Source organism: Larus michahellis, chromosome 3 (genome assembly GCF_964199755.1).
Source record: "Larus michahellis chromosome 3, bLarMic1.1, whole genome shotgun sequence".
NCBI lineage: Eukaryota > Metazoa > Chordata > Aves > Charadriiformes > Laridae > Larus > Larus michahellis.
In genome coordinates, this window is record NC_133898.1 from 22,745,695 (window position 1) to 22,766,080 (window position 20,386).

General features: G+C 39.5%; 1 protein-coding gene across 5 annotated transcripts in view; it reads left to right on the forward strand.

Annotated features, from left to right (window-relative positions):
- Positions 1-18,187, forward strand: part of SOS1 (SOS Ras/Rac guanine nucleotide exchange factor 1) — a 49,503-nt gene extending 31,316 nt beyond the window's left edge. For all 5 annotated transcript variants that reach the window (XM_074579100.1, XM_074579101.1, XM_074579102.1 and 2 more), the window contains 14 exons: positions 119-246; positions 1,218-1,873; positions 6,866-6,947; positions 7,365-7,487; positions 8,027-8,130; positions 9,288-9,510; positions 10,188-10,307; positions 10,634-10,796; positions 11,159-11,276; positions 12,333-12,505; positions 13,458-13,574; positions 13,758-14,022; positions 15,094-15,212; positions 16,598-18,187. In XM_074579100.1, coding sequence (XP_074435201.1) covers positions 119-246; positions 1,218-1,873; positions 6,866-6,947; positions 7,365-7,487; positions 8,027-8,130; positions 9,288-9,510; positions 10,188-10,307; positions 10,634-10,796; positions 11,159-11,276; positions 12,333-12,505; positions 13,458-13,574; positions 13,758-14,022; positions 15,094-15,212; positions 16,598-17,092 — 2,886 coding nt within the window. In that variant the 3' untranslated portion in view covers positions 17,093-18,187. The remainder of the gene's footprint in view (positions 1-118; positions 247-1,217; positions 1,874-6,865; positions 6,948-7,364; positions 7,488-8,026; positions 8,131-9,287; positions 9,511-10,187; positions 10,308-10,633; positions 10,797-11,158; positions 11,277-12,332; positions 12,506-13,457; positions 13,575-13,757; positions 14,023-15,093; positions 15,213-16,597) is intronic.
- The last annotated feature ends 2,199 nt before the right edge of the window (positions 18,188-20,386 follow it).

Sequence of the window (20,386 nt, forward strand, 5' to 3'; positions counted from 1 at the left end):
AGCAAGACCATGCAAAAGCAGCAGATGGTTGGATTTCTTCTTCCTAGGTCAAACTTTTGGATTTGCGCATACCGAAATGCTCATAACACTTCTTGTATTTGGCTTTCAATGTTCACAGCAATTGGAAGAAAAAAGTGAGGATGAAGAGGATAAAGAGTGCTTAAAGCAAGCAATAACTGCCCTACTGAATCTTCAAAGCAGCATGGAACGGATATGCTCCAAAAGTCTTGCAAAACGAAGGCTTAGGTAAACACGTTTCCATTTTTCCTGCTTTCTGCTCTTAATGCTTTTCTGTAAATCCAGGGCTCCCAGTTTCCTCTTTTAGTAAACAATGAACAAAACAGTTTGTGACAAGCCCGCTTTTTCAGAGGAAGTGACATCAAAGCCAAGATAATTTGTTATTGTTTTAAACCCCTTCTAATTTCTATGTGTCCTTGCATGCTAGTAGTTGAGACGTTCTGAGAATTCACTGGTAAGTAGAAAGCTACGGCACTTGTGGGTTAATTATGCTCAGATAATAAATGTCCACCTAAAAATATTGTAAAAGTATGTTTCTGTGTGATTAGAAGGGAATGTTCTTGAATTTGAAACTACTTAATCTTAAGTTTTTTGTGTAATAGGCTTGTTAAAATTACCACTGGATAATAGAAATAAATGCATAGATAACTAGTACTTAGTTACACTTCTGTAGCAAATTCTTAGATTATGCCATCTGCTGTTTGATTTAATGCTAATATTTGCACAGTTATTTAAACATCTTAAAACTTTGCTTTTGTGCTTAAAATTGTTTCAATATTTTCTTTGCGAAACAAGTCCTGTGGTGCAAAGTGTAATCTTTAGGCTTGGACGTGAATGTATTTAATAGCATAATTTCTCTGAATATGCCTCTTTCAAATTAGTGCGGTTTAAAATTGTCAGCTACGGAAATGAGTGGTTTGTTAAGCTAAGCAGCACTAAATGGCTTGCCTGTTTCTGGTTGCCTGTGTTTAGGTAAAACATTTATTGCATAGAAGATAAGTAGAAAATTTATCAGATGAGGTACTTAAGAGAAACGTTAGTTAAGGCTTGCAGTGATGCTGATACTGTGCTGAAATTGCATTCTCAGTGAAATTCTCATCGCTTGGAAAGATGATCTTGCGTTTTTGCTGTTAGTGGTGGTTGTGGTTTTTCAATACACGTGTACTAATAGGCTGCTTTTCTCCCACCCTTCACCGAAGTGAGTCTGCATGCCGATTCTATACTCAGCAGATGAAGGGGAAACAGCTAGCAATTAAGAAAATGAATGAAATCCAGAAAAATATTGATGGCTGGGAGGGTAAGGACATTGGACAATGCTGTAATGAGTTCATCATGGAAGGAACGCTCACACGCGTAGGAGCTAAGCACGAGAGACACATATTTCTGTTCGATGGCTTGATGATTTGCTGTAAGTCAAATCACGGCCAGCCAAGACTTCCTGGTGCTAGCAACGCAGAATATCGTCTAAAAGAAAAGTTCTTCATGCGAAAGGTACAAATCAACGACAAAGACGACACTAATGAGTACAGACATGCTTTTGAAATCATCTTAAAAGATGAGAACAGTGTTATTTTTGCTGCTAAATCAGCTGAAGAGAAAAACAACTGGATGGCAGCATTGATATCTTTGCAATATAGAAGCACGCTGGAAAGGATGTTGGATGTAACAATGTTGCAGGAAGAAAAAGAGGAACAGATGAGATTTCCAAATCCTGAGCTTTATAGATTTGCGGAGCCCGACTCTGAAGAGAATATTGTGTTTGAGGAAAACATGCAGCCCAAGTCTGGAATCCCCATCATCAAGGCAGGAACTGTTGTCAAGCTCATCGAGAGGCTGACTTACCACATGTATGCAGGTGAGGCACTTCGTTTGTATAGCCAAAACTCAAGGTGGCGACTAGTTCATGCTTCTCTTCCTGTGTTAAATACATGCCGCAAAATAAAAAGTGTTGCAGAAAGCGAATAAAATATAAAGTGTGTAGAAAGTGAATATGCTTTGCAGTTCACATATTCTAACATGCGTTTTGAGATCTAAATATGCACCTCTGTAGCCATAGCAATTAAAAGTATGAATCCTGTTTGGCTGAACGTCGTGGGGTTTGCATGTGCATGAGGTTATTCTAATGCAAGGGATGGGGGGGGAGCTGCAGGAATTGAGCTCTAGACAATACTTTTTCCTGTATGCCCCAGGCTACAAGAATTGCTTTCCCTTGAGACTTCCAAAGCTGGGTGGCACATGAAGCGCCATCATTGCAGGAGAGAATTATGGGCCCCCTGTTTTCGGTTAAGGGTTGTGCTCCCCCTCTGTCTGTGCTGGCGTGTAATGAAAAGACCAAATACCAGCTTGCTAGAAGCAGTCACTTGCGTAATTTAGCCTCGGAACTTCACCTTAATCAGAATTTCAGTGGGGATTTGATTTACGGACTTTTGACTTCAGGTTTCTGTTTGTGTTGAAGATCCATCAAAGGCATTTGTGTGATCATCCAGTCCAGCCTCAGTGTGTGGAGTTCTTGATCATTTCCCAGGATTTTCATAAGCTGTGCTGAAAAGCATGGGCTTGGGTTTTGGGTCTGGATGTTTTTGTTATTTTTTGATTCTACCTGCCTGTCAGTTATTCTAAAACTTCATCCATCTTGGTTTTAGAGCCTCTCATATTCAACTGTAGATTCTTTTGTGGTTTTTTTCTTTCTTTTTACTCTTTACACTCTGATTATCCTAAAATGTTCTTCTGCAGCTCAGTTCTGGATACCCAGGAATATTTGTTTGGAAGAAGTGGGTAGTAAGCAGAATATAATTAGTGTACTTCAGTGCTTTTATTTATTTTTAAAATGCTTGTAAGTATATCTGTTTACTCCATTACTTTTATTGCTCTTCTCCACATTTCCTTCAGTTGAGCTTTCCTAACATTTGTTAGAAACTCAAATGCAGTATCGTGCTGTCAGTTTTTACCAGAGCAGTTTTGTGCCTGTCTTTGTTTTGTTGTAACTTTATAAACTTTTAGCTCTTGGCTTTCAATTCTACAGGCATGATTTATGACGTAATTTTATGGTTTTGGAAGTTAAAATAAAAGAATTCAAACTTTTTTTTTTTTTTTTTAAGCTAGCATTGCATTTGGCAGAGAATTAGCAAAGATAGTGCTTCATTAGTGCCCTTGGGAACATTTCCTTTGCTTTGGCTAACTTGTGCACCCTTGGGAATTGCCCTTTGCATTCGTGCTGGGGCTTCGGTGCTGTAGCCTTGGCATTGCTCCAGGTGCTAGCAGCGCTCTCCACGTGTCGTCTCTGTCCAGGGAGCCGCAAACTACGTTCTTCAGTTCCAGAAAACAGAAAGACCTGTTTTTAAGGAACATGTGGCTTGTTGAAATATGTCACTTGCACTGGGGTTTTTTTTTTGCGTCGGCATGTCTTTTTGGCCTTTCTAGCACATAGGATATCGAGGAAGAATTCAGACTGGTTGATTGGATCTACCATCATCCAATCATCCCTGCTTTTAACAGCTCCTATTTAATAAAGCTTTAGTAGATTGCTTGAAGCCTAAAGCTGCAGGTGTCTGTGACATTGACCAAACTATTGCATGACAGAACTGAGAACATGGGTATTATGAGATAGGCTGAAAGACTTTGACGAAAAGAATAAAAATGGTTGTCTTGTGATGTATTTAGCCTGTCTTTGTAGCCTTAAAGATCTTAGTGCAACATGCGTGGGCCTGATGCTGAATTGCTGGTTTGCACGTCATTTCTCAACACCCTTATTTTTCATTCTGTACCTTCTGTTTTATAATTGGTTTTCTATGAGGAAAAATGTCATCGTTCTAACCGTTCTGTGCTGTCTTTTCCAGGGGAACAAAGAAATAGAGATATAGTGACTCAGCCAAAAATGCTCTGTGGTACAGGAAACAAGGTCCATTTACTATGTAAATCATTCAGTGTTTTGTTGCATTTTATGAGATGCAGTGAGTAGGGCAACAACTTTCCATAGTAACCCTTTAGCTCTTCTTTCATACACCTACCAGCTGAGTTCGAGGCTTCTGTTTTGCTGGGAGAGATGAGTACACTGGTGATATCGAGCCAAACAGCTACAGACTGTAGAAATGCTTTTCTTGCCCCACATAGGATTGTGCATGCATGATTGTAATCCTAAAAGAATTTATTGACTTTATATTCATATGCCAGAATAGCAAGCCCTTACTTTTCTGAGGCGACTCTTCTCCAATACGGTGTGATGGGCTATGGCAGCCCTCGATCTGACAGTCAAAAGGCAGTATTTACCCTAGCTGTGACTCTTCTCTAGGTTTCTATCTCTGTAGGTCAAATACTATAAGGAATAGTTACAAATGTAATTGCAGAGGTGGTACGGATTTGTTGCAACTAGGTGAAGAGCAGTTTAATTAGTTGCATATTGAGGAGTACATGGGCTGTGTTCAGACACTGGTCAAATCAGGTCTCAACTTTTTTTGTCACTTGTGAAGATCCACACAGTCCATCTCATTGGCAGATAGGGATGTTGGACCTTTTCTTTTCTTCCCTCACCTCCCTGACAATGCACAAACCAGCTTATCAGCTGAAATATTGCTGTGTTTCGCTGTGGAACAGGGACAGCCCGATCACCTGGCTCTAACGAAGCAGTGCTGCTGGGGGTAGGAGGCATCCAGGAGAGGGAGACAGCCCTGATGGCCACCTGGCCGCAAGGTGCTGCAGACTGTTCCAAACCAGCCTGCTGCGGAGCAGCAAAATAGGGAGACATCTCTTCTGCAAGAGCAGCTTTCCATATATTTTTACATGAGAGAAACTGCCCTCGGATTAGGAATTCAGGTTTTGACCCTATTTGCGTATTCTGGTGGGGTTTGCTTGTTTTAACGTGGTTCTGCATTCATTATCTCCTCCTCTGCCTGATTCTTATTTAAGAGCAGCTGGGTTAGGTGGTACCAAGATTTGAAAGTTGTGGCAATTTTTTTTTATGTATAGGGCAGTGCTCTTCTATTTTTAAAGCTTTGATATGTTAAGAGTGCTTGTGCGTCATCATAGTGTCCGTTTCCTTTCTTAAGGAATTCAAGAGTGATTATTTATAAATCCTTGTAGAACAAGTTATTGTTCTTTTTTAGCTTTCAAATTGGCTGTATGGAAGAGAGAATTATCACATGAGCAGACATCCTGACTAACTAGTGTTGTCTGTATTTTTTTTAACGCTTGTTCATATATTGTACACTACTTTGAGTTAACAGATTTTGCTGGTAAGATAACAAGGTTAGATTTGGTTTGCTGATCTACTTAATTTGAAATTCAATATGTATTGTGGATTTAAACACTGACCCTACCTGTAAATAACAGTAGCTGTGACTCAGAGCTTGCAGTGATCTGAAAATGTTAACTGCTGTGGAGGCTTTCTTTTTCATGTAGACAAAATCTTTCTAGGGTGAGCGGTGTGTACAGAATGCAAGCTGTGAAAGTATGAGTTACTGTGCTTACTTCTATACTTGTTTTTTAGGACAACAAAAATTGTGTGTTTTCATGATGAGGGTGATGGGGACAGGGATGACATTCTTCATGCAAAAGCATTTAGAGTTTTGCCTTTGAAAAGGATTTTAGACTGTACAGTTTCAAGGAGAGGTGGGAGAGGCGTTATGATAAGGAAAATGGAGTAATGAAGGACATAGAGATGGTAAAGCAGAACAGCCAATTTTTTAAGAAACGGGAATTAGCGTCCAACAGAAATGCAAGGAAATGCTGTGTTACACAATGCACGGTTAATCTGTACAACGCATTGCAGTAAATTATTGCCCAAATGAAGGGCTTAGTAGGGCCTAAGAAAGGTAGCATGTTCATTCAAAAGGACAAGATGCTTGTGAACGGTTACGGAGGATTTAAAAAAAGCTCTTAAAAACCCATATTCCAGGAAACAAGTCTAATGGCTTAATATAGTGTTAGCTCACATAATGCAGGCATTTTTTTCCTTCATTACAGCTTATAGGAATTCCTGCTTCAGGTCCTGTGTGCTCCTCCTTAGCCGCTCTGTGTTAGAAAAATTACTAGTGGGGGTTTGTTTTTAAAATCTGTGTATGGATTTAATACGCAAAGCCATTGCAACCCACTCTTTAATTTTGTTCAGTGATAACGATGTTAACCTTGTCTCTGGTCAGCTCTGTGCAGTGCCAGCGTGCTGTCACTGCATTTCCTCATACTCGAAAACAAATGGTTTTGCTTTTGTAATTAAGGGAAACACTTCGGTTTTCTGTTTTGAATACTTGCTTGTTTTTAAAACGCATTGGATTATTTTAAATGAACTGATATGTAATTGGTCAACTTAAACGAAATCTGTTGATTTTCTTGAAGTGAAATAAATACAACCTCAAAGTATAGCTGTCAGTTAGCTGAAAAAAGATCTAGCCTGCCTTAACCATGACTGGTTATCAGTTGTACCAGTTTAGGGAAAATATTTCCCCCTTGAAGAGACCATTTCTGTCCAATGCAAAGTTACTGGATGAGTCTTTTGAGTTACCTTGACCTGATCGTTGTCAAAAAAAAGTTGTTTACTAGATGGCTCATAAATAAAATCATCTATTTATTATTTTCAAAGTTGTTTAAGAAGAATCCAGTCTTTTAATAATTGAAGAAAAAGTCGTTGTTTTGAATTTTCAACAGAATAAGAATTGTTTTTAAATTCTGCTTTGTACTGCTATTTTAAGAGGTTCTGAATTATTACCAAAAGCAATTTTAGCTTACATCATCTTCTCTGTAATTCATAGCCTGGCATCCTTAATTTTAAAGGATACTTGAAGTTATATTAAAGTATATATAAAAAAAAAAAATCAGATAATTGCTGACGTGGGCATAAAATCTTTGTTTGTCTTAGATCCCAACTTTGTTCGGACTTTTCTCACAACATATAGATCCTTCTGTAAACCTCAAGAGTTGCTGAGTCTGCTAATAGAAAGGTAAGCCGCTGTTAAAAAATACTGTTCATACAAAGTGCAAATTTTAATTTTTTTTTTTTAATTTTTACTTGGAGTAGAGTTTATAAGATTCTTGTTTTCCCATTGGTTTTGATTCACACCAAATACTTTAAAAATTGTCAAATTCAAGGATTACAAATAAAATGTGCAAGTTATATCCCAAAGCTTTAGGATTGTTCAGGTAGCTCCAGTAACTTCCAGCATCCCACGGTTTTTTCTTTGAAATGTGTATTATTATTGAATTTAGCAAATCGTCTTATGTGCTTACCAAGATGTAACATTCTGACATGTGGAAACGTTCTGAATTTTGAGTTATCTTTAATGAACATTTTATTCATGCATGCTGTGAGCAAGATTAGTGTAATGGGAGTCTAGTGCTTATACCTGTTTCTGTGCTAGATTTGAAATTCCAGAGCCTGAGCCAACAGAAGCTGATCGTATTGCTATGGAGAACGGAGACCAGCCTCTTAGTGCAGAGTTAAAAAGGTTTAGGAAAGAGTACATTCAACCTGTGCAGCTACGGTGAGTATTGCATTGATGTAAGCCAAACACATTTCCTTTTAAGTCTTTTGAAGTACCGTCTTTTGGATGCAGTCGCTCTTTGTGATACCGGCAGCCTTTCTCATAGATGCTTTGATAGAGAGCGTGTCTGGGCAGTCAACCGTTTTGACCTTGTTACTTGAAAACCTGGTGGGAATTTGATTTCATGGTATGAAAAGCCTTGGGAAAAGCTTGTGCTGAATTTTGGACTATTACTGTGCAAATTCGTTTCTTACGCTCACCATTTGTTTTAATCCATGTTTCTACAAGGCTATACAGCATAAGCGTACCACAAAGATATAGGCGGGGAACATTTTAGATCATGTTCTTCTCATGAACAATAGCATTACTCTGACTTCTTTAAATTTAAAGTAGAAAAATGCTTAGAGCTGGTTGCTGGTGAAATGCCGACAGTAGAATAATTGCATTTGGTCTGACAATTCTGATATTCCTGTGAGCCCTTGCCTACTAAAAGCCTTGAAATGCTAGATATGAAGATAGACTGTATTGTACTTTTGCAGAGTATTAAACGTATGTCGACACTGGGTAGAACACCACTTCTATGACTTTGAAAGAGATGCTGATCTTCTGCAACGTTTGGAGGAATTCATTGGAACAGTAAGAGGTACTTACGGTTTCTTAAGTGCTGGCATTTATCGTAAAGCATCCCTTTTCAGAGGTATGGAATGGGATCCCTTTTCCTTTCACCGAGCAGATAAAGCAAAACAGGACTGACTGCTTATTAAATGCTTCACAAAGAACATAAAATAAACCTCAATTAAAAAAAAAAATCAACAACGAACAACACTTATTCAAAGTCTGGCCCCTATTCAGAAGAGTGAATGGTATTTACATCCTGATAAATAAGTATTGGTTTTATTATAAAGGGACTGAAATAATGCAAAATAATAAGAACTGAGTAATGATCAGGACAGAATAATTGTTTTGATTGTCCTCTTAAACTATACACAGAGGTAACTTTTGTAGAAGTTGGATGGTTTAAACCACTATTTCTTTGAAGGGAGGGTTTTCCAGCTATTTCACAGCACATGTTAGACCTGTAGGACACCTTTCAGTTGTGATTGTACAGATCTTTCCTGTTCCCTTCTAAGAAAAACTGATTCAGCTACAGGAATAGTTTGTAGGAAAATGGTATGTGAGAGTAGTATTTAATGGTTATTTAGCAATTAAAAAGAGAGGGAGGATGATCCAGCTAGTTTAATGTGAATTACTGGTATATTTTCGATGGACTTGCCATTTTATGCCTGAAATTCTTCTGGTGTAGAGCTAAACAGGCATTTGGTCTTTGGGTGTTATTCTGAGCTTTGATGCTAAATGCAGTAGAGGGAGAAGCTTCTCTCTGATTGTTTTTTTGCCCTTCTGTGTTACCCGAGGTAAGCATGGACTCTTGCCCAAAGCGTAAAGTTCAGGGTGTTTACAGAAGTGCATTTTGGGCAAAAGAAGGCTAGTTCCCTTAAACTCATTGTAAAGCCAGAAAAGAAAGGCAAACACCTGATTTGGAGCAGGAGCGTAATTCGGATGTTCTGAATTTTGCTTGGACAAACTTGGCATGCTCAGCGTTGGCTGTTGAGGAGTTCTTGTCTGTATGTTTGAATGCTTTGAGGCTTGTGTGAAGAACACTAAACGCGCTTCTAAAGAATATATGGTTGCTTTAATTTAGTAGGGTTTGGGTTTAAATCCCAAGATTTTTAAATTATACTGACCTCTTCGGAAAAACAGTATTAAGAGTAACTAAAGAGTCATTTTCTCTCTGTGTGCCAGGCAAAGCGATGAAGAAATGGGTTGAATCGATCACAAAGATAATCAACCGGAAAAAGCAGGCACAAGCCATTGGGCCAAGTCACAACATTACTTTTGAGAGCCCACCTCCGGCAATTGAATGGCACATAAGCAAACCAGGACACACAGAGACTTTTGACTTGCTCACTTTGCATCCAATAGAAATTGCTCGGCAGCTCACTTTACTTGAGTCAGATTTTTACAGGTAACTTTCCTCCATTGAAAAAACACATGATACAAACCAAAATATTCTCCAGCATGAAATTGTTTCTGCGGGCCCCTGCTGTGAAGCCCCACGGTAGGTCAAGGGACTTTACCAGTGCTGTATATTAATTGCTGTTCTTTCAGAAAAAAAATCTAAAACCAGTATTTGTCTTATCCTCCCCAAGTTAACATGCAGTACATGTGATTGATGCATACTGTTAATTGCATTGTGCTGCAGGTTTCTCATGATGTTTTCCGACTAGATCAACCTTTGAGAAGTATGAACATAATTAAATCAGTTTTCTTCATACCCTAGTTTGTGAAGCAAATTATGGACCATGTCAGATCTCACCAGCTGTCTGTGAGAGGTTGTTCAGGTGTTGGAAGCTCACGTTTTATGATGATGAATGAGATGTAGACTTCATTCTTCATTTAAATGAACAGAGGTGGTTAATAGTCACATAAATTAAGAAATATTTACACGCTAAAAAAGAAGCATAGAAAAACCGGTCACTTAGTCATGTGGGGGGCCTAACATTATAGAAGAGAAGCGATACCTTAATTAATATTTGGAAATAAATTCTTACAAATTCACCCGAAATAAAGAGGTTTGGGGAAAATAAGACCTTCTTTCCTGCTTTTAATTACATTTTTTGATACATGCATCTACTTTTCTAGAGCTGTGCAGCCATCTGAACTAGTTGGAAGTGTGTGGACAAAGGAAGATAAAGAAATTAATTCTCCCAACCTTCTCAAAATGATAAGACATACAACTAACCTCACTTTGTGGTTTGAAAAGTAAGTGACTTTCCTGAGTCCGTACCTACTCCATTTCTGGACATATACAGTCCATTCAGAAGTATACCGTGAAAAATTCTGTTCTGGGACAATTCCAGTTTTAAGTTGTGTTTAGATGCTAGAACTGGTCCCTGTGAGAATTTTACCATAATGGTCTCCATTTTTTATTCTTAGAATATTTTCAAATGTTTGTTCTCTAAACATTTTCAAAACTGTGTCAAGTAATTTGATAAACATTTAATGTGTGTTTGTGTTACAACTTAATATTTGATTTTGGAAAACTAATCAGTGCTTTGATACAAAATCAGATGTTCTTGTGTTTTTAGATGCATTGTAGAAACAGAAAATCTAGAGGAAAGAGTAATTGTAGTGAGCCGGATAATTGAGATCCTGCAAGTTTTTCAAGAGCTAAACAACTTTAATGGTGTCCTTGAGATTGTCAGTGCTATGAACTCCGCAGCAGTGTATAGGTTGGATCACACGTTTGAGGTACAGTGAAATGTTTTCCATTTTTCGTATGGAAGAGTAATGCAGTGCACCTTAGCTACACTAAAAACCTGTATTTTCAGTAAGCATGTCCTTCAAAGAAGGAGCAAGGAAGGTAAATCCCCTGACAAATGAATCAATCAGGGTGTGAGAGAGAGGCTTTAGGCTTTTTTTTTTTCTTGGTTTCAGAAGCAAGAAATCAATCCTCACTTAAGAAATGCAGAAAAAGATCCTGAGATGGTGGGACACTGTCCTCATGGTCACTGACCTCAATATCAGTGGGATGCCGTTACTGTCAGTATTGTTGCTGGGCGACACCTCTGCCCTGTCTTTTCAAACAGCCTCTTCCCTCTCTCTTTCTTTAGCAAATTCCAAGTCGCCAGAAGAAGATTTTAGAAGAAGCTTATGAGCTGAGTGAGGATCATTATAAGAAATACTTGGCAAAACTCAGGTCCATTAATCCTCCTTGTGTGCCTTTTTTTGGTAAGTACGTTTGGTTTGAATGAGCTGTATCATGTGTAAAAATTTGGAAAGTATTGAGCTAGGGCAGTAAACAGAATATGAACAATAGAGAGAAGTCAGTTTTAATGGGACAGTTGGGTGTGAATTTCAGATGCCCAGACATTAATTGCCTATATGTGAAAGAAGAATTGAAGTGACTATTAATTGCAGATGTTATTTGCAGTAAAAATAAGTATATCTGTGATACCTTATTTATATGTTTACTCATTTTTACTTTCAGTGTGGTTTGAACGGTGTTGTGACCATGAATACCTTAAACGAAAGGCAGTTACATTAGAAATAATTATTGCCATTGACTGGTAGAAAAAGAAGGACCCCCTTCCCCATCAAGAATTCCAAGAAATAAAGCTAGAATTTTAACTTTTGTAATTTCTTATAACTAGAATTGTATTTCTATTAAAAAGTCTTCTTTCTATAAAAACAGAGTTTGGGAAGGAAGCCTCTTCTTTATCATCAAATGTAACAGTTCTTCTTTCAAGTACATAGACTTAGAAGAGTCATAATGACAGTTACAGATATATTATCTGTGGACTTGAAAGCGTTCTTTTCTTTCTAATCTTCAAATGAATTGATGCAATTATGAAGCCAGGAGTGGAGAGTAGAACAGAAGAATAAAACCTGGAAATACAATTTTTGGAGTTTAGCTGGCGTCTCCAATGGAGTAGAGCTGAATTGAGGCAGAACAGTTGAGAGAAGGCACTTGAGTTCAGTGTGCTCTTATCTTGCAAAATGCCAGTAGTGTTCAGTTGCGTGAGCTTCCTAAACAATAGAAAGAGGCATAGACTCTGAGATTTTGATGCAAAAAAGGCAGCTTTCTGGAACAGGCATATTAGAATATTTAAATTGTTGCCCTTATTTGAAAATCAGATGTGATTCTCTTATTGACCCTAACAGAAAGTTTTTCTAAATAATTAGAGTGTGCAAATTAAGTTTTAAAAAAATTCTTTATATTGCAGTCATGGGACTTCCTCCTTGTTTTGTACTATGTGTTGAGAACCTCTTCTGTGTGCTCTTTAGGGATTTACTTAACTAACATTCTGAAAACAGAAGAAGGCAACCCTGAATTTCTAAAGCGACATGGGAAAGAACTTATAAACTTCAGCAAGAGAAGAAAGGTAGCTGAAATAACAGGAGAGATACAGCAGTACCAGAACCAGCCATATTGTTTGAGAGTGGAATTTGACATCAGGGTAAGTGGCATCATTTCCTTGAGTCCATGCACTGAGCTACTTCCATGGTGACTCTGTCAGCTGATAGACCATAAGGAGGGACTGAACTCACATAGATTCAGTCAGACTGAACAGAAGGTCTGTCATAAAATATCTCTCAGGTCTCGTTGTAAGAAAGCGCAGAAAGCTCAATGCTTGCAGGTTGGTGCGTTTTGGGGTTTTTTCCCCCCAGCTATTGGGATGTTGGTAGGTAGATCTTCTTACTTAAGCAGTGTTAAACAGGAACAGAAACTACCAGATTCTCATCGTCCTTCACTCAGTTGTATTTATTTGTCCAGTGAGCCCAGTTGTCTTTTTCCTCGTCTGTTACACTGCCTTTATGATTCCAGTTTTACCTGGTAGCACTGTGATTACATCATGTGTTGGTGGTGATGACACTCACATTTTCTTTCTCCTGGCGTTTATTCTCCTTGGTCTGTGGTGTTCTCTAATCAGTCCTCTCTCTGTTTGCTTTCCTTTCCTCCTTTTTTTTTTTTTTAAAAATATCTTTTGAGCTATGTACTTTCAGAGAATCCTAAGGCAGGTTATCTTAAGAGATTCTGCAAGACTTTCTTTTGTTATTTGCTCTCCTCAGGGTTTGACAAGAATGCATTCTGAGAGCAGTCTTCCCTGCATCAGTGTAAAAATAGGCTACATACAGCTTCTTCTGAAGTGTGTGTTTGAGCTAACCTGGTCTGATTTTTGCACTGCAGAAAGTATTTAGGACAGCTTGCACAGTCTTTTTTTAGTCGAAGCATAGCAGTAGCAATTTGTTTGCCAGCAAAGGGCTGACAACAAATAGATTTAATAACTTAAAAATGTATCATCGCTTCTGACTCCAGCATTTTCTCTCTTCTCTGGAACAGTTGGGATCATTTGTGCAGTAGAAACAAACAGTAGTAGCTGACAAGTTTTCTACCTTCTTCTATTTCAGAGATTTTTTGAAAACCTGAATCCAATGGGAAACAGCATGGAGACAGAATTTACAGACTATCTGTTCAACAAGTCATTAGAGATAGAGCCACGAAATGTCAAGCCTCCACCAAGATTTGTTAGTATTCAATATGTTGGGTTTTGTTTTGCTTTGTTTTGTTTTTTTCAAAAAATGCTTACATTTGTCTTTCATAGATAGCAGAAGTCATTTTAGATTTCTAACTTTGTAAATACAAAACTACATTTAGGGGATCTTGTGGCCTTTTGATTTTCTTTGATACTATCTTTTTTGTCATTTCAGCCCAAAAAATACAGCTATCCTCTCAAGTCCCCAGGTGTTCGTCCCTCTAATCCAAGGCCAGGTACCATGAGACACCCTACACCACTGCAACAGGAGCCAAGGAAAATTAGCTACAGCCGCATCCCAGAGAGTGAGACTGAAACTACAGCGTCTGCACCAAACTCTCCTCGAACACCTTTGACCCCTCCCCCTGCTTCTGCTACTTCAAGTAACACAGATGCCTGCAGTGTGTTTGACTCAGATCCTTCAAGTCCATTTCATGCAAGTAGGTGCTAATAGACAGCCTACCAAGAATGTGCGTATTAGATTTTGTGGTGTTAAACAGGTGAAATCACGTTTAGTCTTCTGAAGTGACTATAGAAATAGTTGCTTTTGTCTGCTTGTGGCAGCAAAAACTTTCAGTGTGTTTTACTCCTTTTTTTTTAAGTAAGTTTTTATTGTAAAGGGAGAAACTGAACAGAATTAGGTGTGTTACATAGGGAGTATTACAGGTCCTTGGGAAGACTGTCAAAATGGGAGGCAGAAATACATCTCTAGTGCCCATATATGTCCCAAACAAACATTTGTGGGATTTGCTGCCATATATGTATATGTGGTGAATGTATTTGGTGAGTATCTGGCTGATGGTGAACAATGAGAATAAAAATGAATGTTTTGTGAGTGCCTTATTCTGCTGTCTGCCATTCTGAATTGGCTTCAGTGCACACGGATGGTTTTCCTGCAGAACTTAAAATCAGTATTTCCCTGCTTTAAATCCATCAGGACCCATCCATGCTTATTTTTCTTCTGTCTTCACCAACAAACAAGGAATCTCATATTTTATGATGTGCTTTCAGTAATTTATAGTGGACGTAGCCTCCTGTCGTGTGCGAGGGCTGGTTGCCATGAGGAGGTCAAATGACTTGGTAAAAGCAGAAGTTGCTTAGCAGAGCAGTGACTTTGCTGAGTGTCCAACCCAGGTGTATGGAATGCCTCTTCAGAAGAAGATACTTCTTCATTGTTGGGTTGGCCCATCGACTGCAGGTTTGGGATATTGTTTTAGTGCTGTTGTGATACAAGAGCAACTTTGTGGTGTGGTTTTGGTTTCGAGGATTACTTAAGCATGTGCAGAAACTGATGACCACAGAGATGATTGCGGCTCAGAAAAGCAGTTTGTCTGGAAGCTGCAAGTTAGAGGGTTGTTTCATTGTCTTTCTTTAACGCCTTATTGATTTGTGCTGCTTTTTATGAGCAATTACTTTATTATTTATGACACCTTTATTGGCAGCAATAAAGGAAATATACTGAGTCTAACAAAAGTTCATCATTATCAGGATTCTTTTTTTATGTCTGCTAGGATCTGCTTCTGTGTCATCCATAAACTTTACCAAAAATTCAGATGAAGCTCACGTCCCCCCTCCAGTTCCTCCACGAAGAAGACCAGAATCTGCCCCAGCTGAATCCTCCCCATCAAAAGTAAGTAAGGAGAAAAAAGGGCTTTTTTTTCTGAGAGCAGAGGGCAGGGTATGATAGAAAAGTAACTCTTAAAGACAGTACATGTATTTTTGAAGCACTGTATATGAAAGAGCAAGCAGCCATGTATTTCAAGCCTTCACAGCTCTGCCTCTTTATGTCCTCATCCCCACAAGTGAAAATTAACAGAGGGGACCTAAATTTAGGTTTAGAAATGTCTCTTATCTACTGATCCACTATGCTCAGGCTCTCACATTGTCTGGGAGAAGTTGAGGCTTCAGGCAGGTGTTTCCATCTGTGATAATTGTCCCAGAGTAACATTTTGGAGTGTACGAGTGGGGGTAAAGACCTGAAGAATATAAGTATGTAGTAATGATGGAAAGTGACGTACACACCTCAGTCCTCTGAAGAAGTTCATTAGAATATTTGACACTGATGCTGTGGTGCCCAGTGCTTGCTTTCCTTTCTTGATTACCTGTCCTGCTTCCTGCCTGCTGAAGCCATTGCTACATTTTCCTTTTGCGTTTGGGATCTGACCCAGCCTTTGTTGCAGACAGTGTCAAATGTCTCTTGATTTCAGTGGGAGGTGGTTTGTGACTTCAGAGAATTGGGTGGATTTGAAAATCCCGCTCAAAATTTACTTTAGAGCATGTATGTCTTTGAAGAGGGCTTGTATATGGCTCTACAGCAAGTTGTTGTTTTCAGACTACAGGTGACTCCGCTGTTAGCCAGCAGAGTTTAACACATCCCATTCCCACCAAAATGTAATTGAGAACATCATACACGTGGTAGGGTGTTGGAGACCAATTACCCTGTCACTGTGGTCTGCAGCTTGGGAACTGTTCAGTAATTCTGACTACTTAATTCCACCTTCTGAGTGTAGTTTATTTTTTTCCCTGTTCAGCATCATTTGCCTCTCCCTTTTCCTCATTTTCTTGGAGAAATATCTGGTGTTATTACCCACCCCCAGTGCTTGTTACTGGGGAGGTGGTGGAAGACGTCCAGACCTACTCAGCAAGCATGGAACTAGCATGGAAATTGTTGCTTTGACCATTCTTTGCCTTGCCTTTGTCCCTCTCCGTGCATCTTCCTTCCTTCCTTCCATCCTTGGCTTTTAACTCATGCATTGATATAGCCCTGCTCTCCCCCTGCACATCCAGTCTCTGTCTCTTCTGTCTGCATCACTCTGAGAAACATGTTTTTCAGGCGCTGCCACTCCCTTTTGCTTCCGTACTCCCCATCTTCATTCTGCACCTGCTTGCTGTGCCTCCTTTTTAACTGGATAAGAGCAATCTGCAGGGCAGGAGCTCTGCTGCCATTTCACAGCAGGGTCTTGTTCTTTACTACCACTCTAAAATTTTATTGAATGAAATGTTTGTGTACCTCAGATTACTTCTGCGCACCTGGACAGCCCACCAGCAATCCCTCCTAGGCAACCAACCTCTAAAGTGTATTCACCAAGGTACTCGGTGCCTGACCGGACCTGCATCTCTGACCCCCCTGAAAGCCCTCCTGTGTTACCACCACGAGAACCTGTGCGAACTCCAGATGTTTTCTCTAGCTCACCACTACACCTCCAACCTCCACCACTGGGGAGAAAAAGCGAACTTGGTAACACCTTTTTCCCAAACAGTCCATCACCGTTTACTCCCCCTCCCCCTCAGACACCTTCTCCACATGTAGCACGGAGGCATCTTCCATCACCACCTTTGATACCGCAAGATGTGGACCTCCATTCTGTTGCTGGACCACCAGTTCCTCCACGACAAAGCACTTCTCAACATATCCCAAAGCTTCCTCCAAAAACTTATAAAAGGGAGCACACACACCCATCGATGCATCGAGACGGACCACCGTTGCTGGAGAATGCCCATTCCTCCTGAACTATCCCTTGCGCTGGGAGTCGCATTTTCCTGGTGCTACGTCTGTTGCTGGCAATGGATGCACTGAACCTGGTGGTGCCAAGGAGTTGGGATGTGTACGCCAAACACTAAAAACTCTCCAATAGATTGGAAATACAGTGTACAGAAATGGAATTGCAAAAACAGACGTTCTAGTGGAAAAACCGGTTAACTTGCTATTCTTGTTTTAGTATGCAGGACATTGTTCTAAAGTAATTGGACAACTGATTGTACCAGAAAACAGACTTGAGGGACTTCTTTGGCCAATGAGCAGAGACTGTGTTTGTGTAATGATCAATAATGTCCAGTACAGGAAGGAAAGTCTTGTATCCATCAGTTCCTTACAATGGCACAGTTTTTGGAATGAAAACATTATGCACTTTTTTTAAATCTCAAACAGGGAACTTTATATCCTTCTTAATTTTCCTTTGCTTTACTCCCTGCTTTAAAATACCTTCCTAAAATTGTGAGGACTGTGAGGAAGATCTGTGGTACCTAACCGAGCTAGGATTAAGGCCAAGCACTGTATTGCGGTCCTGTTTACAAGTTGTTATAATGAGTGGTAGGGGGTACCTAGGCTTCACCAAAGAGGTACTTTATTATTATTTTCTGAAATATTATGGTGCCAGTTCAAAAATAAATTTTTGCCAGGAAGCATAATGTCTAATTATTGCTTTCTTTAGATAGAGCAGATGAAAGTCTTACATCATTAAGGTGACAGCGAATTTTTTTTTTAAAAGCAGCACTATCATCCGAAGTGAATATACTACTACATTTAGAAGACTGTTAATCTCTGCTAGGTTATGTCACGTTCTTTTTAAGGTTTACTGATAATCCATTTCATGGCTAGTAGCTATTCTTTTTCAGTCATGCCATGAAAACAGGCACTTGTGAAAAGGAGCACTCACTGGTCAACTTCCATAGCTATTGTCATGTTTTACTAACGATAGATTAATCAGCATACATAGAATTGCCTTGCAGTTGCATAAATCATGTGTATATAGTGAACGTTGCATAAATATACTTGCAGATTGTTTTTAATTTAATTGAAATAAAGATACAGATATGTTTGGCTGACATACGTTAAATTATTACACAGACAAATGTACAACTCAGTTTTTCAGTTAAGCACTGAAGGGGATAAAAGCATGTCTTGTGGTGCATATTTTTCCTAGTTCAGTGTATGTGTTTTAGTAATAAGAGTCTAAAGAGAAGTCGGTTTTGGCATGTGTTACAAAGTAATAATTTAGTAATATTTGAGAAGCTGGGTTACTGCCAAGGTGAATTATTATACGTTATAAAATTTCTCACACCTGCTGTATGACACTTGTTAGAAAAATTCAGACTTGTATTAACCTTTGCAGTAGCTTTCTGTGTCCAAAATACACATGACGGAACATGTACTGGTATAAGTATCATGACATGGATTATCCATAAACCTGTGTACTGCTCTTCAACTCTAGACAATACTGTGACAGTAATGCATGGCAGTTACTGAAGAAACGAAGCTCTATAATCTCCACCACAGTATGTATGTGAAGCGTAAAGTATCTCATCTTCAGTTAATATGGCTCATGAGTCCAAGTAAAATGATATAACATTTCCTCTTTGGAAGAAGAACACGTTTCAGTGCCTTGGAAAGCTGTGTCACTAGAGGTGGTGTTAGTTGAGTGATGGTGGAAATCGCCTTTTTTAGTGCTTTCTGCAATGCCGTTTGATCAGTGCCCCTTGACCCTTTAGTGTGGTCATTACATTTCAGAAAGTGTTCCGATTCCATCAATGAGAACAGCAGTTTTCATCATAGTCAAATGTTGAAATTTGTCAGTTGTATTCCATCTTTGATGTCTTTAACAACATTGTTTTGAAATAATTTTCCTGACAAAAGAAGAAAAAGCGAAGATCTCCAAACCTTGGCTTCAGAGGAGAGCATTGTATGGGAGCTTTAGAAAAACCCTCAAGCTACAGGAGGCATATTTAGGTTATCGGTTCTTTGGATATAAACACCACGATGGGCATACTGTTGGCAGCATCATCTAAATTATTAGCTTATCAATGGATTACCAGGGAAAATTCCTTAAATTTAGACTTTCCGATCTTCTTGTGTACAGTCTTGTCTGTGCTATTTTGCAGTCAAGGCAGGCCAGGCAGAAGGAAAGATCCCAGTGGCTAGGTTGCTTGGCTGGAAGGAGACACCTCACATGGATCCTGCGAATCAGCAGATTTCTTGAATGTCGGTAGGTCTCTCTTTCCCTTTGTGAAACTGGGAAAGCTGTTTCACATCTTTGTGGTTGAGGATAAAAGTCCTTTACTGGTGAGGTACTTGGACAACAGGTGATAATGGTCACCATGCAAGAACCTAACTTAAACATGCTTTGGAGCCCAGCAGAATGGGTTAGTCATGCAGTGCACAAATCATGGTGTTGACTCAGCTGCAAACAGGAAGGACAGGATGAAAATCAAACCTGTTGCATTTAGAATAGGGGTTTTGCGTACAACTGCTAAGCCACTGGTTTGTCTAATGACATCTTTATTTGTGTTAATTATTTAGTCTGGAATGACTTCTTATTTGGACCTTGTTTACGTTAGTGACAATACTACTCACATAGAAAACGAAATATTTTTAATGATGCTGTCTGTCTCTTTGGTAAAATTACCCTGGATGGTCTGGTGTGGCCTGGGATGATGTGGCCTGGACAATGAAACATGCTTGTTTGGAGGCTAGGTGAGTTGCTCTTTTACTCTAGAGTGCTGATGTAAAAAAAAAAATGAGCCTAAACAGCTGCAAACTATGTAGACAGGGTTATAGGCATCAGCAGAACTTTGTAGGTGTGGCACTTTATATTTGTTCTGTTTTGCCTCAAGGTTTCTACTTTATATATAGTGCAACAGTGGAGCATAACCGGGGTTTGTTCATTTTCTTCCAGAGTGTCATGGTTGTGTGTTAGCTCAGAAAAGCCCTCTGGGAATTTGGAAATGTTAGGATTCCAAGTGCAAGATCTTGCACCTGGATCGGGGCAGCCCCTGGTATCAATACAGGCTGTGGGATGGAGAGCAGCCCTGCCATTAAGGACTTGGGGGAACTGGTGAACGTGAGCTGACAATGTGCACTCGCAGCCCAGAAAGCAAACCCCCTCCTGGGCTGCATCCCCAGCAGCGTGTCCAGCAGGGAGGGGACTCTACCCCTCTACCCCACCCTGGTGATGCCCCACCTGGAGTACTGCCTCCAGCTCTGGGGTCCCCAGCATAAGACCATGGACTTGTTGGTATGGGTCCAGA